Below are 19142 nucleotides of genomic sequence, written 5' to 3' on the forward strand. Positions count from 1 at the left end.
GCAGGTTCCCTTTGGCACTCCACAAGCCATCTAGAGTGGCAAAAGAGTTCCCTTTTCCCTCCTATTTTGACAGAATTGTCACTGAAGAATGGGGACGACCAAAGCGTCCCCTTGGGGTCCCTAAGCGAGTTGCTAGGCAATACCCCTATGAGGAGTCCTTTCTTAAGAAGTGGACTTTTCCACCTGTGGTGGCCCCTCCGGTTTCCAGATTAAACAAGGCAACCATGATTTTGGTTGAAGAGCCCGTGGCCTTTAAGGACCCGGCTGACAGGAAGGCGGAGGCTGTGGCTTGCAATTTGTACACCCTGGCTGGTTCGGCACTGAGGGCGATAGTCACCATTGCCCTGGTTTCGCAGACTGATTGAGTGGACTAAGCTTTTACGCCGTGACCTGGAGGGGGAATAGCTCCCCCCTGCCTTTGCTGAGCTGGCAAACCAGCTGGTCCAGGGGCTGCAGTTTATCTGTGATGCCTCTTTGGATGCGGCTCCCCTAGTGGCTCGGCAGTGGTCCTTTGACGTGTCTCTTGGCTCAAATGCTGGTCTGCAGACCAGACTTCTTGCAATGCCTTGACTGATCTTTCCTTTCGAGGAGGTCGCCTGTTTGGTGCTACCCTAGATGACATCATTAAAGGTCTCACGGGTGGGGGGGGGACGGAGTACCATTTTTCTGCAGGCTACTGAGGGCAAGGACCCTCATTTTAGACGTGGGCCCTTGTTCTTGGCTCATGGGAAGTTGTTTCGTCCCTCAGGATCAACTGACAAGGCATCTGAGCCCTTCGGGAACTCTTGTGGAGGGTCCAAGCGAACTTGGTCTGGCAAGTCAAGTGTGGGCTTCTCCAGACATACGGACAAGGCTGCTTCAGCAGGAAGGTGCGCTCTCACCCATGTCTGGGGTAGGGGGACATCTTCGCTGGTTTCCCGGACCCGTGGACTTCGCTGGTACGAGAACAAGTGGGTCCACGAGTTCATTTCGGTCCGGCTAGAAGTTGGAGTTTCATTCTTACCCTCCGGTAAGGTTCTTCCTTCTGATGTGCGACTTTCCCTGGTCCGCTTACAGGCTCTTTTTGGGGCAGTGCAAGACCTTTTCTTTACGAGTGATAGTCCCGGTTCCGACTTCTGAACATTTTCAGGGGTTTTACTTAAACCTGTTTACAGTCCCCGGGAAGCAAAGCAGGTGTGTCCAACTCTGGACCTCAAGACGCTGAACTGCTCTGTGTGGTTGCAGAAGTTCAGAATGTAGTCCGTTCACATGGTGGTGGTTTCACTGCATCAGGGGGATTTTCTTGCCTTCATTGACATCAAGGACGCATACCTTCACATTCCAATATGTGTCGGTCTCAAGCGCTTCCGTCGCTTTGCTGTGGGAGAGGAGCATTATCAGTTTGTGGTGTTACCTTTTGGTCTCGCTTCTGCTTCTCTGGTCTTCACGATCCTTCTGGGAATGGAGTCTCCTAGTGCTCTGGTGGAAAAACCTGGAAATCATAATACGAGCGTGAGCGAGTTTGGCTGAATTCTGAATTTTCAGAAGTCTGCTCTGGTTCTGTCCACAAGCTGGACTATCTGGACCTGACTCTGGACTCGGTCTTAGCCAGAGTGCTCCTTCCTCTGGACAAACTCCAGAAACTACAGGCTGCAATTCATCTCCTGCTGTACAGCAGATGGTCATCCCTCCGGACTTGTATGCGGGTGCTGGGCTTGATGGTGTCTACCTACCTGCAGTTCCGTTTGCACAGTTCCATATGAGGTTTCTGCAAGGAAGATTCTGGCCAAATGGGACAAGAATCCTCAGTCACTGGTTCCTCCCCTTGTATTGGACAGTAGTCACCACGGATGCCAGCTTGTCTGATTGGGGAAGCGTCCTCTGCAAATATTCTGCTTAGGGATCAGGACACCGGAAGAGTCCAGACTACTGATCAATGTCTTGGAATTCTGAGCGATCAAACTGTGCCTGGAACATTGGACGAATCATCTTTAGGGATGTCCAGTGCATATTCAATCGGACAATGCCACAGCCGGGGCTTATGTCAGTCACCAGGGGGGCACAAGAGGTGCAAAAAAAAAAAAAAATACACATTGGTTTAATCTGTTTAATCTGAGGGAGGATAGAGGCTACCCCCAGAGAAACCGAGTGGTTAGTAAAGCCGATACTGAAGAGTCCAGACTACTGATCAATGTCTTGGAATTCTGAGCGATCAAACTGTGCCTGGAACATTGGACGAATCATCTTTAGGGATGTCCAGTGCATATTCAATCGGACAATGCCACAGCCGGGGCTTATGTCAGTCACCAGGGGGGCACAAGAGGTGCAAAAAAAAAAAAATACACATTGGTTTAATCTGTTTAATCTGAGGGAGGATAGAGGCTACCCCCAGAGAAACCGAGTGGTTAGTAAAGCCGATACTGAACTTACTGGTAGTGAAAAACATATTTATCTTTCGTTTATTGACAGACACAGCTCCATATCTTCTTTGACCCATTGGTTATGCTGCTCTTCCTAGGAGTAGGACACTAGGTGGAAAAAGGGTTAACAAAAGTTAACAAAGCCTAACTACGCCTATGGGGCAGTCCCAGAAGGTTATTCTCCCACTTCCTGCTCTAGGATCTCAGTTTTTTTGTCTAGTCACGAGTAAGGACCTAGCTCCTTGCTGGGATCTCTGGTCCTGGCATTTTTTCCTTTTAAATTTAATGTTTTTCTTCTTTTATTGCTGTGTTCTTCCCACCCCTCATGTTGACACTGCTTTGGGACGTCCCACGGGTCAAAGAAGATATGGAGCTGTGTCTGTCAATGAACCAAAAGAAAACAGTTTTTTTGTCCTAACGTAAAATCCTTTACTCTGGTGTTCATTGACACACACAGCACCCACCCCTCTGTGGAGTTGGGTTATGTATTATTCTGACACTGCTTGTTACAAAACTGAGATCCTAGAGCAGGAAGTGGGAGTATACCTCCTGGGACTGCCCTATAGGCGCAGTTAAGCTTTGTTAACTTTTGTTAACCCTTTTTTTATGCCTAGTGTCCTGCTCCTAGGAAGAGCAGCATAACCCACAGGTCAAAGAAGATAGGGAGCGGCATCTGTCAATGAACATCAGAGAAAAAGATTTTACAGTAAGACAAAATCCAGTTATTTATGAGATTAGCAAAAAAAGTAAAATGTGATAGCAATTACTGTGTGCCATGTATGCCTGAACAGGTTCCCTTCCCTACCCATAAAATGCACTGTCACCAGTAATACGTCCGGACCAATAAGTGAAACTATGTATATTGCAAAACTGCACAAAGGATTGCTCGATTCACCTAGGCTGAAAGCGTTGGTGAAACTGCAGTATCGCTATATACGTAGGCCTAGGGGGTCACAACCAACATTATTCATCTGTCACTGAGAAGCACTATAATTCGTAATAAGCTTCTTATATTAATGCTAGAGGGAATATATCCCTTTGTAAAGTCTTAGTTATGGAGTAGAAAAAAGATCCCAGTCACTCAGGTGATAAGACAGGTTAGGTCACTCAGTGATAAGATGTTGAAAGCGAGCATGCTTACCCCTCCGGTTGATCCTCTAATAGTCATGTTGTTAACTTACTGCTTGATCAGCTGTACAGAATCTTCGGGGCCTCTCCCTGCTCTAGCTTCCGTCCAAAGTCTATGGAATGAGTGACCAAAGGTGGCGATTCTTCATTGGTCCTGCACTTATTAGGAGACTGCAATGTCAGTCCCTGCGTGATTTCCTCCTAGGAGTATTGTCCTTATGCCGCAGATGTTCCCGATTATGCTCTGGGAGTCATGCTATACATGTTTTCCTTCCAGGTTCCATAAAGGCAGCTTGCCAGTGGGTTTGTCGATGCAGAGGGTCCAGTGACTTAACTGTGACATCAACCTTTTTCCTATGTCATGCGGAGCTTCCTCAGGATGACGCTCATCCCTTCTCATTTGTCTTAAATAGACGTTCTCTCCGAAGGAGGGGCGTCACTATTGTAATTTCTATAAAGTGGCAGTGTACCTTTTCAGAATAACTCATTCTTCACTTGACATCACTCTTATTAATTATTTACTATACAGTTATCACTATAGAGAATAGATGTTCTAGAACCATTGCATAGCTTACTTAAAAGGAGGGGGCAAAATAAAAAAACAATAGCATCTAGGGGACAGGACAGATTAGGGGGGGAACAGAAAAGTCCCCACAGTTTTAGACAGCCCTGATCAGTATTTTAGTCTCCAAAGTAGATCTTCAATTTTAGATCTTGAGTCCCTGTATACCTCAATCCCACACTCCTGTAGAATAGAGGCCATAGATTTTTTCCTGAGGCAACATTTCCCAGAATTGGGTCTGCAGAATGAGTTCCTTTTTGACCTATTGTAGCTTGCACTGAAATTACCAGCAAATAAGGTTACCTCGGTGGGGGCACCATTGGCCCCAGCCCCTACGCATGTCTCCACCTAGGGATGTGGGAAGAACAAGTGGCCTATGCCTTGCCAAAGTACCTCATGTAAATACATGGCTGAGGTGCATTGATGATGTATTAGTCTTTTGGAATGGTGACATTGATACCCTACATTCGTTCATCGAAGACTTAAACAGTAATTGTTACAACATCCGTATAACTTAGTCCAGCTCCCTTTTTTGGATCTATTAATCTCTAGGGAAAATTATATGTTAATTACTTGGACATACCGTAAGTCGACAGCAGCCAACACCTTACTAAGGGCAGATAGCCATCATCCACAGTGGCTAAAGAATGGGATACCAATTGGTCAATTTTTATATATTAAACGCAATTGCACAAAATCAGAGGACTACAAAGGAGAAGAGAGGGATCTATATAAAAGATTTCAAGAACGTAGGTATCCTCATAGACAATTGCGTAGGGCCAAACAAAAAGTGGCAGGACGTAAACGTAATGAACTATTATAAAATAAGAGAAATAGATAAAGGAAATATTACCCAGAATCATGTTCGGCTTATCAACACATTTGGTGCTCAGTGGGGTTAGAGGAGTTTTACAAAAACATTGGGGAATTTTGTTAACCCAAATATAGCCAAACATGTAGGCATCTCCCCCAGCATGATAGCCCGTAGAGCACCAAATCTGGGTGATATGTTGATTCAGTTGGAATTCATCAGAACTCCGACTGAACATTGGCTCACAACATACCCAAGGACCACAGGCATGTTCCTGTGTGGGAAATGCCAAATATGTCCATTCGTTGATTGTACTAGTGGATTTATGGATCTGATAAACTGTTCCACAGCAAGGGTCATTTATATGCTCACCTGCCCCTGCAACAAGGTCTATTGGTAAGACAAAAAGATAGTTGCATGTAAGCATAGGTGAGCATATAAAGATTAGAGAAAAGGACCCCGAAAAACCCCTAGCGAAACATTTTCGACAAGTACATTGAGGTAGTCCAGAGGGGTTGAAGGTCAAGGGCATATATGCTCTTAGGCTATCACCCAGGAGAGGCGACTTTGATAAAGTACTGATAAAGAAAGAAAAAATGGTGGATTTATAAATTAGGGGCTTTGGTACCTATTGGGTTAAATACAGAATTAAGTTGTTAGATATTTCTACAGGATCGATAGAATTGACCTTGTAAGCTTTGCAATGGTTCTAGAGCACATGTGTCAAACACAAGGCACGTGGGCCCTCCCCTGGTACTAGAGTTCAGCAGATTCCACCAGCAGCTGAATCCTGCCCTCCTTTGGTCCTCAATACTCTGCAATTTTGGCTTCCCAGCTCCACCCCTAGCTTTTTCTCAGCAGCAGCACATGGTAAGGGGGGTGGCACTGTGATGCAAGGGAGGGTGGGGAACTCTTGACTTCTGACCAAGGGGACTTGCTCTAGACATCTAGTCTGAATGTTACAAATGGTTAATGTTACAACTAGCCCTTTGAGGGCAGCCATATAGCTGATGAGACCCACAATGAAATTAAATTTGACACCCCTGTTCTACAGCACCTATTCTCTATAGTGATAACTGTATAGTGAATAATTAATAAGAGTGATGTCAAGTGAAGAATGAATTGTATCACTTAAATTCCATCTTCAGGGGGTGATAATGAGAACAATTGACCAACCTTGGTATAACTGATGGATGCTTTTACACAGTTATTCTAAAAAGGTACACTGCCACCCTTAGAAAATTACAATATGGATGCCCCCTTTCAGATTGCATTTAAATGAGAAGGGACGAGCATCATCCTGACGAAGCTACGCATTACGTAGTGAAATGTTGACTTCACAGTTATGTCATTGGACCCTCTGCATCGACAAACCCCCTGGCGAGCTGCCTGCACAGAACCCGGCAGGAAAACACGCATAGTGTCACTCCTGAAGCATAATCTGGAACATCTGCGGCATGCAGACAATACTCCTATGAGAAAATAATTTAGGGACTGACTTTGCAGTCTTTGTAGTCTCCCAATAAGCACAGCACCAACGGAGAATCACCACCTTTGGTCACTCATTCCATAGACTTTGTCAAATAGAGCAGGGAGAGGCCCCGAAGATCCTGTACAGCTGATCCAGCAGTAAGTCAACAGCAGGAATATTAGAGGATCAAACGGAGGGGTAAGCCTGCTCGCTTCCAACATCTTATGAGGGAGTGACCTAATTGCAATCACCTGGGATCTTTTTTCTACTTCATAACCAAGACGTTACAAAGGGATATATTCCCTCCAGCATTATTATTATATAAGAAGCTTCTTACGGAGTATAGTGGTTCTCAGTGACATATGATTAATGTCATTGGTTGTGAGCCCCGGGGCCTATGTATTTACCAATACTGCAGTTTCACCAACGCTTTCAACCTAGGTGAATCTGAACAATCCTTTGCGCAGTTTTGCAATATACATAGTTTCACTTTTTGGTCCGGATGTATTACAGTGACAGTGCATTTTATGGGTAGGGAAGGGCACCTGTTTTAAACATAAATGGCATACATTGATTATCACATTTTACTTTTTTGCTAATCTAATAAATATATGTTTTTCACTACCAGTAAGTTCAGTATCTGCTTTAATAGGGGTAGTCTCTATCCTCCCTCGAAATAAACCGATGTGAGAATGCCATGTAATAGTATAGACACTGGTTTTGTGATTTGATAATACTTTATTCCCCACTTGTGTGTGGTTTGGGCACAAGAAGTGTCCTGGCGGCTCTGGAGGTAGCCGGCATTCTGAAGTGGGCAGAACGGTTCGCTCAAGCGCTCTCCGCCGTATACATTCCTGGGGTGGAAAACTGGCAGGCGGATTATCTCAGTTGGCAGGCGTTGGATCAAGGGGTCCCTTCATCCGAAAGCATTTCATCAGTTGTGTCTATGGTGGGGCATCCCCGAGGTGGATCTGTTGGCTTCCTGGCTCAACAGAAAGGTGCAGAGGTCTGTGGCCATCTGGGCGGAATCCTTTGGCGGACGCTACAGATGTGCTGGTGGCCCGGTGGGGTTAGTATCGTCTGATTTTTGTCTTCCCTCCTCTCAAGCTTCTGCCAAGACTTCTACGCAGGATCGAGGCAGAAGGGATTCCGGTCATCTTAGTGGCCATCCTGCTTTACAGTCGCTGTTAAAAGCTAGGAAACCTACTTCTAGGCAGATCTACAGTAGTACGTTGAAGAGATTCCCCTGCTTACGCTGTCCCAGAAGGTGGCCTTTTTGGTGGCTTTCACCTCTCTGCACAGGTGTTGCAATTGACGGCATTATCGTGTAGTTTACCTTGTATTTTACCTACTTGGTGGTTCACAGAGATAAGGTGGTCCTTCGCCTCTGTAATTTGTTCCTTCCAAAGGTTGTCTCTGATTTTCATTTGAATTAAGACATTGTGTTGCCTTCCCTGTGTCCCAGGCCAAAACATCCAAAGGAAATTGCTTTGCATGCCTTGGATGTGGCCTGGGCAATTAGGGTGTACCTGGCAGCTATGGATTTTTTTAGGAAGTCCAGACTCACTATTTGTGCTCAGGGATGGGCCTCGGAAAGGGTTGTTTGCTTCCTCTGCGACCATTTCCAGATGGATCAGACAGACGGTGATTCAGGCCTATTCCGTCAGGGGTCAGGTTCCTTCTTTCCCTGTCAAGGCACACTCTACTCGGGTGCTTAGTGCCTCCTTGGCCATCCGCCATCAGGCGTCAGTGACACAGGTTTGCAAGGCAGCCACATGGTTGTCGGTGCACACTTTCTATAAAGTGCAAGTTCTATAAAGTGGATGTGTTGGCATCTGCGGATGCTTCTTTTGGCCGCAAGGTTTTTGCAGGCTGCTGTTTAGAGGACCTGATCCTTTTTGAGGGTGTATTGTTTCTTTTTTCGGGTGGGCTCCAGTTGTTTTGGTTGAGCTCCTGTTGCCTGGTTGGCTAATGTTTAGCCTTGGGAATTTTTTGCTGTTCCCACCCCCCATGTTTAGCACTGCTTTGGGATGTCCCAATGGTTATATAGATCAGGAGCTGTGTCCCTCAATGAACAAGAGAAAATGGGATTTTTGACTCACCGTAAAATCAATTTTTCTGATGTTCATTGATGCACACAACACCCACCCCTCTGTGGAGTTGTAATTCTTCTAATACTGCTTTGTAACAAAACTATAGCAGAGAGAGGGAGTATACCTCCTGGGACTGCCCATAGGCCTAGCCAGACTTTTTTTTTTGCCTAGTGTCCTACTTCTGTAGGGGGCAGTATAACCCAATAGTTATAAAGATCGATAGCTGTGTCAGTGAACATCAGAGATGTATTTTATAGTAAGTCAAAAATCCCATATTTCTATGTGAAAGAATAGACCCTGAACTAGTCAAAAAAGAATGAAACACAAATTTTTACAGATTCATAGTTACACGCTTGCCTTTTATGTAATTTAATGATGTAGCTTAATTTTATGTGCTTTTTGCAGTTGCTGCTGATGGTATTATGATTACTGAATTTCAAGATGACAGTGATCTGGAGTGTTCAGATAAGAGTAATGTGTCTGAAAATGCTGAAAGTGTTGTGGCCATCTCAGACTCTGCATCTTCAACCAGCGATATGTTTACATCCCAGCAGTGTGAGCCAAAACTTTCTAAAGTAAGTTCTCTTTCAATAACATTTATATTAGTCTGACACTATTTCTAAACCAACTTCTGTGAGAGCTTGTGATTAAAAAACAAAACAATGAATTAGATAGCTGTTGTTTAACCAGTTCCATACCGGTGCATTATAAAATGACGCTGGCAGGAACACTCTGTCGATCTAGGTGGGTGTCATATGACGTCCGCCCATTTCCCCTGCTCTTACGCCCCCCCCCCCGGGGCGCACAGCGCGGCAATTGCAGATTCGGCATGTCTGTCGGGACACAGCTCATCCCCGATCGGTGTAAAGAGAACTTTAAAAAATGGCTCTTTACCATGTGACCAGCTGTGTCCAATCACAGCCGGCCACATGCACCTTCCTCGTGCACGGCGCTCCTGTGCCCCCTAAGGGGCACGCAGAGCTGCAATCGGGGATGGAGAGTGTCACCCTGACACAGTCCATCTCTGATCAGGGTAAAGAGACAGTGAAATTGGCTCTTTACCACGTGAGCGGCTGTGTCCAATCACAGCCGGTCACAGAATGTCAACAGAGACCATGGTAACTAGCTGTTACTGTGTTCTTTTCCTCACACACTGACCCCGTGTGAGGAGGAGATTGCGGTAACAGCTAGTTACCGATTATAATGCACCCCAAAAGACTCATTATGCCTCATAGTATATATGTTGGGGTGTTTGCTTTCCAAAATGGGGTCATTTTGTGGGTAATTCCCTTGTCCTGGTGCTCCAGGGCCTTCAAAAGTGTGATAGGTCGTTAGGAAATTATATGTGTAATTTATGCTCCTAGAACACCTGACGGTGCTCCTTGCATGTTGGGCCTCTGTATGTGGCTATGTTGTGACGAAGTCCCACATGTGTGGTATCGCCATACTCAGGAGGAGTAGCAGAATGTATTTTGGGGTGTCATTTTTGCTATGATCATGCTATGTGTTAGAAATATCTTATAAATTGACAACTTTGACATCCATGCCACATCAGTGCTCATCCGTACCACTACAGTGATTATTAGCGCCGTACAATGCCTCACATAATTGTAATGGGAAGTCAGGAAATTACTCCCCATTAAATGGCTCCCTGAATGTTGGGCCTCTGTATGCGGCCAGTCTGTGTAAAAGTCTTCACACGTGGTACTGCCATACTCAGGAGGAGTAGCAGAATGTATTTTGGGATGTAATTGCAAGTATGTATATACTGTGTGTGAGAAATAACTTGTTATTATGACAATTTTGTGTAAAAGAAAAAAAAAAAAATATTTAATTTTCCCAAGAATTGTGGGGAAAAAAAATTACACCTGCAAAAAACTCACTATGCCTCTTCCTAAATACCCTGAACTGTTTACTTTCCAAAAAGGGGTCATTTGTGCGGTATTTGTACTGTCCTGACATTTCAGGGCCTCAAGAAATTAGATAGGCCGTCGGTACATCAGGTGTGATTAGATGTGATCAATTTTCAATGATTGGCACCATGGCTTGTAGACTCTATAACTTTCACACAGACTAAATAATAACCACTCATTTGGGTTATTTTTACAAAAGATATGTAGTAGTATAAATTTTGGCCCAAATTTATGAAAAAAAATACTTATTTGCAAAATTTTATAATAGAAACTAAAACAAAATGTTTTTTTTTTTTTTCAAAATTTGTGCTCTTTTTTCACTTATCGCAAAAAATAAAAAACCCAGTGATGAGTAAATACTACCAAAAGAAAGCTCTATTTGTGTGAAAAAAAATGATAAAAAATTTGATTGGGTACAGCGTTACATGACGGGGGGGGGGGGGGGGGTGCAGGAAGGGGGTGTAACTGCACTGTATGGAAGTGGTTAAACAGGTGGATCTGTGTATTGCATTCTAAATAAATCCCCAAGTTGTTGAACACTCCTTTCCTACAGTCTTGCTTTTAGAGTAGGGATCAACCTATTATTGGCAATGCCGATTATCAGAGAGCCGATATGCACTTTTCCCGATATATCGATATCGGCCCTGGAACTTTCCGATATTACCAATATTGTATGCAGCACACAGGTTACGTCATTGCATGTGTTGCTCGACGTCTCTCTGTGCGCTGGGCCTATTACACATGTTATGCCTTCTTAGGCCACCTCCCTCACCTCGGACAACGTCCATGGACCAGCAGCAAGCAAGCAGCCATCCAGCCACCCACCCAGGCACCCACAGCAGCCCTGTGCCAGCCAGCCACCCACAGGCCCTGGCCTCAGCCACCCACAGCCCCTGTGCCAGCCAGCCACCCACCACAGGATGCCAGCCACCGACCCACAACAGGGTGCGAGTAGCCAGACACCCACCCACCCCACAACACAATAGGGTGACACCAAGCCAGCCACCCACAACAGGGTGACACCAAGCCAGCCACCCACAACAGGGTGCCAGCCAGCCACAGCAGAGCATGGTGCCAGCCAGCAGCCACAGCATTGCATTGTGCCAGCCAGCCAGCCACCCACTCTCCCCCCCCCACAACAGGGTGACACCAAGCCAGCCACCCACAACCTTATATTGTCTCTTTCAAATTGCAATGGAGATGGATGCAGACAGAAAAAGTAAAAGTGTGATTTGGAACTATTTCTCGTCTCAACCATCTCCAGGAAAAGCAGCAGTGTGCAACACATGCACAAACAATGTAAGCATAGGATCAGTAACTGAAAAAAACAAAACTATGTCAAATCTTTGGGCCCATCTAAGAGTTCATCATGTTGAATTATATCATGCAGCACAGAAACAAAATGAATCACAATCACAATGTGAAATACCTCCTCCACTATCCCAGGCAACAATAAGAGATATATTTCAGAAAAAAAACAGGTGGATAAATTCAGATGGAAGATCCCAACTGCTGGACAGAGTAATCACAGAGATGATGGTCACTGATAACAAGCCATTTACAGTGGTGTCTGACTCTGGATTTAAGCAGTTGATGTCCATAGTTGAGCCAAGGTACACACTGAAGAGTGAGAGGTATTATTGAACTGAAATGCAGGGAAAGATTCACCAAAAGATCGTTGAGAAAGTAAAGGCTATGCTGCAACCAGAGACTGCTGGCAACTCACTCTCATTCACGACTGACTGCTGGTCAGGACAAACAGTCACTAATGAATCTTACATGCCACGTCATTGATAGCGGATGGACAAAAAGGCAATTGGTGTTGAATACAAAAGTGATGCAAGGATCCCACACTGAGTACAGTAGAGAAATGTTTGTAGGCATGCTTGAAGACTGGGGAATCAACAGTTGATGCTTGTGCTCCTTCGAGACAGCGGAGTAAACATGCAGAAAGGAATGAGGCTTGCTGGTGTGTCAGACCTCAGTTGCATAGCACACAACACCCTCCAACTACTAAATGGTGGTCTGTCAAGCCAAAGAGCTTTCATTGATATGTTTTGAGAAGCATGAAGAGATTAAAAATGTTGTGCTGGCAAGTCTTTTGGATCCTTGATACAAGAACCGTGCTTTCTCTTCTGATGATGTATTGGCTAAGGCAAAACAATGGCTGACAGAAGATATTCAACAGGAAGTGAAGGAGGTTCCTGCCAAAAAGTCAAGTCCAGAACAGCATTTTTATAATCTGGAAGAGCAACAGGATGCTGCAAAAACAGAAAAATGACCAAAAAGAAGACAACGAACAGAAGAGAATCTTCTTCATCATGGTCGAATTGATGGCATGTTTAATGTTTTATTGGGGCCTCATGCTGAGGATTCTTCTGAATCTACAATAATGAGCCTGAATGATGAACTTCATCTCTATTTGAAGGAACCTGATTGACAGAAGAAGTGGTGATCCTCTTCAGTGGTGGAAAGAAAATGAGGCACGCTACAAAAGACTAGCCTCTCATGCTAGAAGATACCTCTCTGCTCCTCTTTTCCTCTCCTGTACCAAGTGAGCGTGTTAATGAAGTGGCAACAATATATAAAAAAAACAGAAACCGTTTAACAGGCGAACATGCTGAAATGTTATGCTTTCTGCACCATAATATTTTTCTACTTAACTGGGAGTATTGAAAAGTGTAGTAGTACTAGTGTCCACTCCTATCCACTGTCTAGCCTTTGTCTAGCTTTTTTTCTAGCAGTTTTGCACTGACTGCAGTAGTGATCTAAAATCATTGCAGTGAGTGCACTACTACAGCAGTTTATGCACCATTCATCACTATCACATGATATGAAACTGATGTCCCGGCAAGTGAAAGCTGTGCAGTTTTCCTATCAGACATTAACATGTTAAGTACCAGATTTGTGTCAAAATTTGTCTTTATTTTTCGAAACTTTAAATGTACAAAATATTGGCCGATACCGATACTTAGTGACCAAGGTATCGGTCCTGAAAAAAACATATCGGTCTATCCCTAATTTAGAGCATTAGTGACCTTTGACACCACTAAAGGCCTGCACATGATATTTGGTGAATGCAATGCCACAGAAAGTTCTCAATGGCTGAAGACATGCAACAGGGATTGACTCTGATTTGCCCCTTAATCCCTTCCTCCCTATTGGCAAAAAAAGGTCTGGGCTATTTTTTTCAGTGCCTTGAGAAGGTCTGTACTGTGTGGTGACTTACCCTTTATGCTGCATTCACACCTGGGCTTTCTGAATCACAGACAGAGGCTCCACTCCACTCAGTCAACCCTACTTTGTAAGTCACTACTGTTTGGGCAGTGCTTGAGACATGCTGGGGGTTGTATTGTTTTGACGTCTAGTTTCTGTCTCAGGAGCATTTCCCACTAGATGTTTGTGTTGTCTGGCGGCCATTTTCTTGTAGTTTCCCATTACTATCACACAGCGGCCATGTTTTTGAAGCCTATGGAGCGGTGAATCAGCGGTGGACCTCTAGTCGCAACTCCTGTAGTTTCTCTTTCCCTTTGATCACCCCATGGCGTGCAGCCTTGCTCTCTGGCTCTGCATCTGAGGAGGGGGTGGCGAGTCCCTGTAGGTGCTAAAAGGCTCCCTCTTTCTCTTACGTCCTCCGACAGTCGCCGTCTCCTCTAAGTCATCACTGTTGGGTATTGACTTCCCATCCGCAGGAGTAGCTAGGCATATAGACTTAGTCAAAAGACAAAAGGCATTAGCATATACACACCCATGGGGGCTGTCCCATCTGGTCAATACCCCCCCCTGCATCACCACTCCCAACTCAGTTTTAATCTGCCTAGCGTCAGGAGTAGTCAGGCTTACCTTGTGCTGGGGCTTTAGTCTCAGCCTTCCTAATCTTTTATTTGATTTTCTTTTAAAATGTCCGTTTTTTCTCTTGCTTTACTAGCTGTTTATTTTGTCAGCTTCTAGTGTTAGTCTTCTCTTCGGATGAAGATGAATCATGCGGTGCTGGGATTCGGACTGACCGCCCTGATTCTCCAGAGCAAAAGGGTCAGATGGACCCCCAGCCTGCCATCGAGCGTTCAGCTATGGCTCGCCCTGGCATTACGAATGACCCATCCCTGTTCGCTGCAGGGATGCAGCCGTGAGGTGGCTACCTCACAGGAAAAATCTGCAGTGCTGCAGTGTCATGTCCCTGGCTCACGGCACTCCCTGTCAGGTGAGGACAGCGGTTTTCCGTGCATAGAGGCTTCCCACGCCATCTGGTACAGGTAAGTACTTCTGTGTGGGCCCTCTGTCTGGGGTGGCAGTCTGTGTTGCTGTGTGTCCCCCATGTCTGTGCCTGTGTGACTCCCTGATGCGGTCCCTGCGGGGATCGCTTGTGTAGTTTTCTGTATGTGTGGGGGTCCCCTTGCCTGTGTCACTTTGGGGCATTGTTGGGGGTGCAGACTTTGTGTGGCGACTGCAGCGGAGTGAACTCGCGCGGTCCGCCATCTTTGATTTGGGCAGGCATGGTCAGCCTCTCTGTGGGCGATATGGTATGCGGTTTTGGCGCCATCCGCCGCCATTTTGGTGGGTGTAGAACGATCGGTCTGACCGCATGTTCGGCGGCCATTTTCTTGAAGCCTCCAATGCAATCCTATGGGGCAGCCATTTTCCCTAAGACTGAAAGTCTTTAAGTTCAGCCTACTTCAGCAGCACTTCCTTTCCATATGCAGCAGGACATCGGTGGCAACACTCTGCGGGCTCTGCATGTTATCGCTCTAAATATTCCTCTGTATTATCGCTTCTGGCTCAGTTTTCTCTCTCCTTTTGGGGTCTTTTGTCACTCTAGCTGTAGCGGTGGGCTGCGCATTCCGCAGCGATTTAAAAGGGGCAGTACACATTGATTGCACTGTTTTTTTCTGTGAACTTTGAGCAATGGATTCTCAGGAAAGCAAGTTCCCCCCAGCTTTAGTGGGGGTCCCCAGTTCTCCTGTGGCCCCGCTGCGACCCTATTTAGCTGCTGTAGTGGCGACTTTGGTGTCTAATATGGAAATGCTGATGTCTGAACGTGCTGCAAAAAAGAGGCCCAGATTGTCTCTCTCTTCTGATTCAGATGGGGATATGGCTGCTGCTGTGAGCGTGCCCTTTTCAGGGTCCCGCTCATCCCTGGACCCCCCGGGGTCCGAGGGGGAGGCTGAGATGGAGGGGGTTGACACCTCCTCCCCAGGGTCACCTAAAGAACGGGCGACCATGGATGAGTTAATTGTTTCTGTTAAGGAAACCTTGCATTTAGAGGATGAGCCCTGTCCTCCGGGCGTTGTGTCCTCATTTGGGACGCACAGGACCCGCAAGTCTGCGCAGGTTTTCCCCTGCCCAGCTGAATTTCATTACACTGTTAATGAAATGTGGCGCACGTTAAAACGTCCATTCCTGGTACCTAGTCGGTTCAAATTGCTTTATCCTTTTGCGCCGGCTACGGAATCGCGATGGTGTGTGCCTCCACAGGTATATCACACTGTGGCCGTGTTAAACAAGGCTACCTTGGTTCCTACTGAGGATACCCCGGTTTTCCGGGACCCCACGGACCGGCGGTTGGAGTCTCTAGCTCGCCATTCCTATATGGTGGCGGGTTCGTTGCTCAAACCCGTTTTCGCGTCCGTTCTGGTGGCTCAGGCGGTGGCTGATTGGACTAAGATGCTTAGGTGCAATCTTGTGTCTGATGGTGTTCCGCCTGCCCGGCTGGAAATAGTGGATCAGATCCAGCAAGGAGTCATGTATTTGTGTGATGCAGCCTTGAATGAAGCCCCCTTAGTGGCTCGCCTCTCTAGTGTCGCGGTACTTAACTGGCGACTGATATGGCTGAAGAGCTGGTCGGCTGACCAGTCCTCACGGAAAACAGTTGCTGATTTTCCCTGTGCTGGTTCACGCCTTTTTGGCGAGGCGTTGGATACCCTGGTGAAAGGCGTCATGGGGGGCAAGAGCACTATGCTGCCCCAGAACCCGAAGAACAAGTCCTTTCGGGGCAAGCGGGGTTCTGCGCCTAGATCCAATCAGGGGTCCTTTCGTGCCTTTCGGAACCAATCCAAGGGCAAGCCCTTCAAGGCCCAGGGCAGTCAGAAGAAGCCCTGGGCGGGTAAGCAGAAGTCCGGCAATGCTGGCGCGGCGGGTCAATCCGCCTCTGCCTGAAGGGGCGCCCTCACCCGTTTCAGGGGTGGGGGGACGTTTGCGCGGTTTCCTCCAACCTTGGTTGCTCCGTATATCGGACAGGTGGGTTCTGGAAATCGTTCGATCGGGATACAAGATCGAATTCCTTTCCCGGCCGGCGGACAGATTCTTTCCCTCCAATCTTCATCTGCTTCCGGGGCGTCTGCAGGACTTGCATCAAGCGGTGCAGGACCTGCTTGCTCAGGGGGTGATTGTCCCGGTGCCTCATCGGGACAGGTTTCGGGGGTTTTATTCCAATCTGTTCACTGTGCCCAGAAAGGAGGGCAAAGTGCGTCCTATTCTGGACCTAAAAGCGCTGAACCGCTTCGTGCGTGTTCGGAAGTTCCGTATGGAGTCTCTCCGTTCGGTGGTGGCCTCCTTGAGTCCAGAGGAATTCCTGGCCTCGATAGATCTGAAGGATGCGTACCTGCACATCCCCATTTTCGAGGGTCATCAGCGGTACCTTCGGTTTGCTATCGCAGAGGACCACTACCAGTTTGTGGCATTACCTTTCGGTCTCGCTTCGGCACCAAGGGTGTTTACCAAAGTGTTGGCGCCGGTTCTGGGCCTACTGAGGGCTCAGGGCATTGCGGTCTTGGGTTACCTGGACGATCTACTTCTGAGATCACGTGCCAGCCAGGACCTAGTGCGCAGTCTGTCCACCACGGTGCAGACGCTCCAGGAGTTCGGATGGACCATCAACGTTCAGAAATCGACGTTGTCTCCATCTACCTGGGAATGATTCTGGACTCTGCTCAGGCAAAGGTGTTCTTGCCGGAGGACAAGCTCCGGACTTTGCGGGACGAGATCAGGTCCCTCAGGGACAGCCCGTCCTCGTCACTCAGGACCTGTATGTGGGGCCTGGGGTTGATGGTATCGGCCTTCGAGGCGATACCATTTGCTCAGTTCCACACGCGGGCTCTCCAAGCGGAGATCCTGGCCAGATGGGACAGACTGCCTCAGTCCCTGGATCTGTGTGTCTCCTTGAGTCGTCAGACCAGATTGGCTCTTCTATGGTGGCTCCAGTCCACGTCGGTGGCGGAAGGCAAGTCCTTTCGTCCGTTGGTGTGGACGGTGATTACCACGGATGCAAGCCTGTCGGGCTGGGGTGGAGTTCTGGGCAACCTGTCTGCCCAGGGCACTTGGTCGTAGGAAGAGTCCTCCCTCCCGATAAATGTGCTGGAATTGTGAGCGATAAAACTCTGTCTCTTCCAGTGGTCGGGCCGTCTTTTCTTTGGGGCCGTCCTGTCCGGGTACATCAACCACCAAGGGGGCACAAGGAGTGCTCGGGCGGCCCGGGAGGTGACCGACATTCTGTCTTGGGCCGAGGCTCATGTCCCGGCGATCTCAGCAGTTCACATTCCGGGTGTGGAGAATTGGCAGGCCGACTATCTGAGCCGCCAGACCCTGGACCAGGGGGAATGGTCCCTACGCCCGGAGGTGTTTCAAATGCTGTGTGCGAGGTGGGGATCCCCGGACGTGGATCTGTTCGCATCCCGGCTAAATCAAAAGGTGGAAAGGTTCGTGGCAAGAACGCACGATCCGTTGGCGGACGCCTCGGATGCGTTGGTAGCCCTTTGGCATCAGTATCGTCTGATGTATGCCTTTCCTCCGATTCAGTTACTGGCCCGGGTCCTCCACAGATTGGTCTCGGAACCGCACCTGGTGATTCTGGTGGCTTCGGACTGGCCACGCCGGTCCTGGTACGCCGACATTGTTCACCTGGCAGTGGTGCCTCCGTGGCGTCTGCCTCTGCGGGAAGATCTCCTGTCTCAGGGTCCGATCGTCCATCCTGCTTTACAGTCGCTGGCTTTAACGGCCTGGCTGTTGAAACCCAGGTCCTGAAGGACAGGGGTCTCTCTTCTGAGGTCATCCCTACCCTTGTCAAGGCTAGAAAGACCTCCTCCGGTAAAATCTATTACCGTACCTGGAAGGCTTATTTCGCCTGGTGTGAGTCCAGGGGGTTCTCCCCTCGCTCGTACTCGGTGTCCAGAGTGCTGGCCTTCCTCCAGTCTGGGGTGGACCAGTGCCTGGCGCTGGCCACAATCAAAGGCCAGGTGTCCGCACTGGCTATTCTTTTTCAACGCCCTGTGGCGTCTCACTCTCTGGTTCGCACCTTCATTCAAGGTGTGCGACATTTGGCTCCTCCCAGAAAGGAGCCTTTACCTCCATGGGACTTGAACTTGGTTCTGTCCGTCTTACAGCGTGCTCCCTTTGAAAACATTCGGGAAATATCGTTGCCTCTTCTGTCTAAGAAGGTTGCCTTTTTGGTGGCGATCACTTCGGCTCGCAGGGTGTCTGAACTGGCAGCGTTACCTTGCCGTTCTCCGTACTTGGTGATTCACCGGGATAAGGTGGTTTTGCGTCCGCATCCCTCCTTTCTCCTAAGGTGGTCTCTGAGTTCCACATTAATGAGGACATTGTCCTGCCTTCGCTTTGTACGAAGCCAAAGCATCCTAGATCCTAGGGAGGTTGCTCTGCATTCCTTGGATGTTGTCAGGGCGATCAGGGTTTACCTGTCGTCTACGGAGTCAATTCGGAAGACGGATTCCCTCTTTGTCCTTCCTGAGGGGCCTCGGAAGGGCATGGCTGCT

At 47.6% G+C, this 19142-nt stretch overlaps 1 protein-coding gene across 1 annotated transcript in view; it reads left to right on the forward strand.

Annotated features, from left to right (window-relative positions):
• SPIDR (scaffold protein involved in DNA repair) overlaps positions 1 to 19142 on the forward strand; it is a 1142289-nt gene that overhangs the window by 87494 nt on the left and 1035653 nt on the right. The window contains exon 5 of the mRNA XM_082258691.1: positions 8870 to 9039. Coding sequence (XP_082114817.1) covers positions 8870 to 9039 — 170 coding nt within the window. The remainder of the gene's footprint in view (positions 1 to 8869; positions 9040 to 19142) is intronic.

This window comes from Pelophylax lessonae (assembly GCF_965119305.1).
Source record: "Pelophylax lessonae genome assembly, chromosome: 5".
NCBI classification, from domain to species: domain Eukaryota; kingdom Metazoa; phylum Chordata; class Amphibia; order Anura; family Ranidae; genus Pelophylax; species Pelophylax lessonae.